This window comes from Colobus angolensis, unplaced genomic scaffold (genome assembly GCF_000951035.1).
Source record: "Colobus angolensis palliatus isolate OR3802 unplaced genomic scaffold, Cang.pa_1.0 Scaffold166, whole genome shotgun sequence".
NCBI classification, from domain to species: domain Eukaryota; kingdom Metazoa; phylum Chordata; class Mammalia; order Primates; family Cercopithecidae; genus Colobus; species Colobus angolensis.
Genome location: NW_012114777.1, coordinates 1,537,229 through 1,543,718, shown reverse-complemented (window position 1 = coordinate 1,543,718; position 6,490 = coordinate 1,537,229). Strand labels below are relative to the sequence as shown.

General features: G+C 36.6%; 1 protein-coding gene across 1 annotated transcript in view; it reads right to left on the bottom strand.

Moving 5' to 3' along the window:
* Positions 1–3,548: 3,548 nt before the first annotated feature.
* Positions 3,549–6,490, bottom strand: part of LOC105508709 (zinc finger protein 484-like) — a 5,572-nt gene continuing 2,630 nt past the window's right edge. The window contains 2 exon segments of the mRNA XM_011937616.1: positions 3,549–5,497; positions 5,500–6,024. Coding sequence (XP_011793006.1) covers positions 3,705–5,497; positions 5,500–6,024 — 2,318 coding nt within the window. The 3' untranslated portion in view covers positions 3,549–3,704.

Genomic DNA, 6,490 nt, shown 5'->3' with positions numbered 1-6,490 from the left:
AAAATTAATAAAATAGAATAAAATGCATTTTTATTAAAATATTTAAACTGTAAAACTGTCTTAAAATAGTTTGTTGTAAATACAAATGAACTATAATGGCGTGCTGGCATAAAAAGATACGGCTGGCTGAGTCATGCCTGTAATCCCAGAACTTTGGGAGGATGAAGTGGGTGGATCACTTCATCCAACATGATGGCCAGCCTGGCCGGCATGGCGAAACCCTGTCTCTCTTAAAAATACAAAAATTCGCTGGGCGTAGTGGTGCATGCCTATAATCCCAGCTACTTGGGAGGCTGAGGCATGAAAATTGCTTGAACCTAGGAGGTGGAGGTTGCAGTGAGCCAAGATTGCCTGCCATTGCACTCCAGCCTGGGTGACAAGAGCAAGACTCTGTCTCAAAAAAAAAAAAAAGAAGAGATATGAACCTATAGTGTTCTCCCTAGTAAAGTCTATATTCCACATGCCTCCAATCTATACTGACCTTTGAATTCTACTTAACATTTAGCTCTCCCAATTCACTCAGTTTTCCATCATTTATTCTTCAATCAGTCCACAAGTGCCCCTTGAGATGCAAGAAATCCCACAAAAGAAAGTCTTTCTTTCTTCTACAGATTAGTACTTTGTTGACAAAAGGTCAAGTAGCTCTTTTATAGTTCTTTCTTTTTCTTGGGAGTGTAACATTCTATTTTTAAAAATGTGCTTGAGAATAAAGGTTAAGAATCACTATCTCGGTAATCCTCCTAAGTTAATTTTTCAAACCCTGGACTCTATACCAGTCTTCATTAACCCCATTTTCTATTAATTATACAAAGGAAAAACCATAGTATTAAAAAAGACATCTGAGAAGCTTTTAGTGAATCTCTTTCATTTGCTAAATTTGGCAGCCACCAAAATAAAATTTGAAACCACCAGAGGTAATTTTCTCTTATGTATCAAAGTTTGTAAAGGTTTTAACAAATGAGTGAATGCCTTAAGACTTTTAGCAACAAAAGGTTGGAATAAAGTAATGCTGCACATCTAAGCATTTTCATTAACAAGTCAGTAATTTTGGAAAGTAAGAAGATATATTTTTGGTCTTGATACTTCTTAAATATAAATAGCTATCTCAACGAATTGAAAACGTCTGCCAGTGGCAGAGTAAGTGGTACAGACTAGTACTTCCTCTGAGAACTAAAAAAGGTGGATGAAAATATTAAACACATTTAATTTTCTGAAGGCATAAAGAAAGCTACCATGGCAATGAGAAATTGCAGGAATAAAATTGGAGATAAGACATAATGTCTGAAATTTGGGACATAATATCTGAAACTGTTTATTCCCAAGAGGTATTTGCTAATTCTGAAGGCAAATACTGGGCAAGAGAGGCTGGAGAGAATTTTTGACAAATTCAAGTGACCGAAGAAGAAATACTAGAATTCAAGTCTTTCCAAAGAGGAGGAGCCTGACGTACCTCCCAAACTCCTAAGTCCTAAAAGTATCCTAGAAATAAGGTTTATATGTTCACATTCTGAATATATAATAAGATGAGTCTTCCAGGGACTCAAGCCCAGTTTCAAATAATCTTAATACATGACTGGATAAAGGCAATCAGGGATTACTACTGATCCTAGCCTAAGAAGCTATGTTAGAAGCTATGGCAAATCCTCTCTGGAAGAAGATATTATCCAGACCATCTTATTACCTCTACAATTTTAATATATATTGTCTGGCAAGTGATATAAAAATCACCATATGAGGACATAGGACATCACCAAAACTCAAGAAAAATAACCCTTAGAAAACAGGCCAACAGGAGATCTAAGTAATAAGGCTATCCCTAAAAGAAACAGAGAAAGAGAATGAGGCAGATGCATAATTTGAATAGATAATAGCTAGGAATTTCCCCAAATGCACGTGTGTGCATGCACACACACACACATACACACCAAAACCACTAAGCCACAGATTTAAAAAATATTATAAACCCCAAGGAAGATAAATACACCTAGGCATATCAATGTGCAACTGTTAAAAAACAAAGGCAAATAGATAAATTTCAAAGGAGACAGAAAAGCAGATTGCCTGCAAAGGTAATTATATAAAGCTTACTTCTCAATAAAATGATAAAAGACAGACCAAAATAAAATATCATCAAAATACTAATAGAAAACAACTTTCAACTTAGAATTCTATATTCAGTAAAAGTATCCTTCAAAAATGAAGGCAAAATAAAACACTGCCAGCAAACAAAGAACAATTTGTCACCAGCAAACTCACAGTAAAATTAATACTAAAGGGTGTTCTTCAGTAACAAGCAAAATAATTCTAGAGGAAAACTTACAGGACAGGAAAAATAAAACTAATTAAAATGATAAATATGTGGGTTAATTTAAATGGCTATTGACTCAAATAATGACTGGCTATGTTCACCACATACAGAGTCCAGATATACAACATCAATACCATATGAGAGGCAAATAAATGAAATTAATGTTATAACTTCTCCCCTTGTCCAGAAATGTTGCTAGTACTAATTTACATTAGCTTTTAATCTGTATGTGTATTATATTAGTATCTGACATAGTACATTTAAGGCAAAAATTACTAGAGATAAAAAGAAACATCTAGTAATGACAATGTGCCAATTAACAAGGAAGATTATAATAATTCTAAATTGTATGTAAAATCAAAGACAAAATATATAAAGCAAAAATAAGTAGCTCTAAAGGAGACAAATTCACAATTATTTGTAAAATCACAACACACTTCTTTTAGTATTTGATAGAAGAAAAATAGTCTACTCAAATACAGAGAATTTGAAAAACAAAATTAAGAATAGTTTGTAGAGATTGGGAGGAGATAAAAGGAGAAGTCTTCCAAATGTTCAACTACATTTTATCTTCTAAGTAAATGGTAATCTAGCAAGTAACAAACATGCAGAGAATGTACTAACAAAATTAGTGGGAAAAATTTTAGGATTTGATATCCATTTTCTTAATTTGTCTTATTTTTCAAACAGGAGTTGGTAACAACAACATCAAAAAAGTGCAGGTTTCTGTGGTCAAAGCTGAGGGTCTAAAGTGCTGCTATCTAGATGTGGGTCCCTGTAGCTAAGTTCCATGATCTTAGTGCTAGTTCTAAGGTAATAAGTAGTTAGGGCACTGTTGCTTACATCACTGGGGAAATAGACTTTTGAGAAATAGGCAAAGAGCAATTTCAGACCTCTTGGCTAACTTCTGCCCCAGCATACACCAACAGATATAACAATAAATAATGGTGACTTCCCAAAGAAAATTAAAAAAAAGTAGAGTCCTTCCTTTCTGTCTTTAGTGTTTTCACAAAAACTGCTGATTCATTTTCATTATAGACCTGAACTGCCCTCCTTTTACCTTGATCTCAGTGTCCTTAGGCTGCTTAGACAATGTAAAATTATCTCATCACTCTACTCATTAATGAATTTTTTGGGGTCAATATTGAATAGTTTTGGTACCCAGAACATGAAAAACTCAACAGCCCTGAATTGATAAAACTGTTTGCTCAAAAAGTGAAACAAGGAAGACTGCAAATCATCTCCTTGCACATTTACTATTATTTGCAGGAGCTTGACAACACCAATATCAAATAACCAAAGATGGCCACTATACAATGCTTAAACACTCTCAAAAGTGTCTCCCCATATGCGTAACTGCACATCAGCTATATGATCCAGATGTTCATAATTCTAACTAGATAGAAGAAAGTTGGCCTTGGTTACCTCCTGAGTCCCCACACCATAATTGTAGCATTGAGCACTCTACTTCCCCAGTGTCAGATTTCTGAGGCACACTGAGTTGTGGCTTCCAGTTTAAGGCTTTCTTCAAGTCACTGCACTTATAGGGTTTCTGTTTAGTATGAATTTTCTGGTGTTTAATAAGATTTGATCTGATGGTGAAGGCCTTTCCACACTCAGCACATATATGTGGTTTCTCTCCTGTGTGAATTCGATGATGCTCATGGAGTTGTGATTTCTTAATGAAAGACTTCCCACAGTCACTGCATTCATAGGGTTTCTCTCCAGTATGAATTCTCCTGTGTCTATTTAAGTGTGACTTCTGGATGAAGGATTTCCCACATTCAGTACAAATATAGGGTTTCTCTCCGGTATGAATTCTCTGATGCATAATTAGTGTTGATTTTCTTGCAAAGGCTTTCCCACATTCACTGCAGTCATAATGCCTTTCTCCAGTATGGGATTGCTGATGTATGTGGAGACCTGACTTCCGAGTGAAGGCTTTCCCACAGTCACTACATTTATAAGGTTTCTCTCCAGTGTGAATTTTCTGGTGTGTAAAAAGATTTGATCTGTCAGTAAAAGCCTTTCCACACTCAGCACATCTATAGGGTTTCTCTCCTGTGTGAATCTGCTGATGTACGTGGAGTTGTGATTTCTTAGTGAAGGATTTCCCACAAATACTGCATTCATAGGGTTTCTCTCCAGTATGAATTCTCTCATGTGTAATAAAATGGGATTTGTGGAAGAAGGACTTACCACATTCAGTGCAAACATATGGTTTTTCCCGTCTGTGAATTCTCTGGTGCATACTTAGTGTTGACTTCTGAATGAAGGCTTTCCCACATTCACTGCATTCGTAATGTCTCTCTCCAGCATGACACTGCTGATGTATCCTGAGCCGTGACTTCCAGGTGAATGATTTTCCACAGTCACTGCATTTATAAGGTTTTTCTCCAGTATGAATTTTTTGGTGCTTAATGAGATTTGACCTGTCAGTAAAGGCCTTACCACATACAGTACATATATAGGGTCTTTCTCCTGTATGGATTTTCTGGTGTATAATGAGATTTGTCTTGTGAGTGAAGACCTTCCCACATTCTCAACATATAAAGGGATTCTCTCCTGTGTGAATTCGCTGATGCACATGGAGTTGTGATTTTTTAATAAAGGATTTCCCACAGTCACTGCATTCATAGGATTTTTCTCCAGTATGAATTCTTTCATGTGTGATAAAATGTGACTTCCGGATAAAGGCCTTCCCACATTCAGTACATACATAAGGTTTTTCTCCTGTATGGATTTTCTGATGCATACTTAGTGTTGATTTCCTTGTGAAAGCTTTTCCACATTCAGTACATTCAAAGTGTTTCTCTCCAGTATGAATTTTTTTATGTATATTAAGGTTTGAATTCTGAGAGAGGTTTTTCTCACATTCACTGTACTCATAGGGTTTTTCTCCAGAATGAATTCTCTGGCATCTGAACAGATCTGACTTCTGGATAAAGGCTCTTCCATAGTCACTGCATTTATAGTAATTCCCCTCAGGAGTTTTCTGACGGTTTGACTTGAGGGAAAAATCCTTCTCATATTCAGTGCATATTCCTGCATAAACCCTCTGACAGCCATCAAGCTGGGACTTCTGAGTGAAGACTACCTCACATTCATGGCATTCATGCTGCTTTTCTTCAGTACAAATGCTATCGTGTGCAAAGGCATGTGACTTCGGGGAGAAATCATTTACATAGAGAACAAATAGAGGCTCTCTCTAGTATGAATTTTCTGATGTTGAATGAGAGCTTGCTTATGATGCAGAGATTTCCTACACTGATTACATTCACAAGCAGTCACTTCTGTATGAGAATTCATATGAGTAAAAATATCACCATCTCCAATAGTCTTATCAGAATTGCATTGTCTTGCATTGTTTCTATTATATAAAGTTACAATAGGCTCCAAATTCTTTCCAAATGAGTTACAGTTATGGAGTCTTTTTCTTGAGGAAACCAGGTGTGTGTTTACATGAACTATTTCCCCAACGTCTTTATATTCACAGACCCTGTCATTAGCTAGTGTTTTCTTGTTAATGAAGGCAACATGACTTAAAGGTTTGTTCTGGTTTTCTCCACATTTTCTTGCGTGTTCATCATCTTTCCACAATTCTTCTAAAATGGAATATGGGTCATCTCTTTTGAAGAGATTAATATTAATCTCAGACTGGAAAGAAACTTCTTCAGACATTCTCTGTTGTAAAGGTCCAAAACCAATGTCCCCATCTAAAAAAGAAAGAAAAGATAAGACTGACAAAAAGAACAATGAACAGAAAATAAGGCCAGGTGCAGTGGCTCATGCCTGTAATCCCAGCACTTTGGGAGGCTGAGGTGGGCAGATCACTTGAGGCCAGGAGTTCGAGATCAGCCTGGCCAACATAAGAAAACTCTGTCTCTGCTAAAAACACTAAAAATATTGTCTCTACTAAAAATTAGCCAGGCATGGTGGCACATGCTTGTAATCCCAGCTGCTCAAGTGGCTGAGGCAAGAGAATGGCTCGAAGGCAGAGGTTGCAGTGAGCTGAAATTGCAGTACTGCACTCTACTCTGGGTGACAGAGCAAGACTCTGTCTCCAAAATAAATAAATAAATAAATAAAAATACAATAGACCTTTGATTCAGGCCGGGTGCGGTGGCTCACGCCTGTAATCCCAGCACTTTGGGAGGCCAAAGCAGGCAGATCACCTGAGGT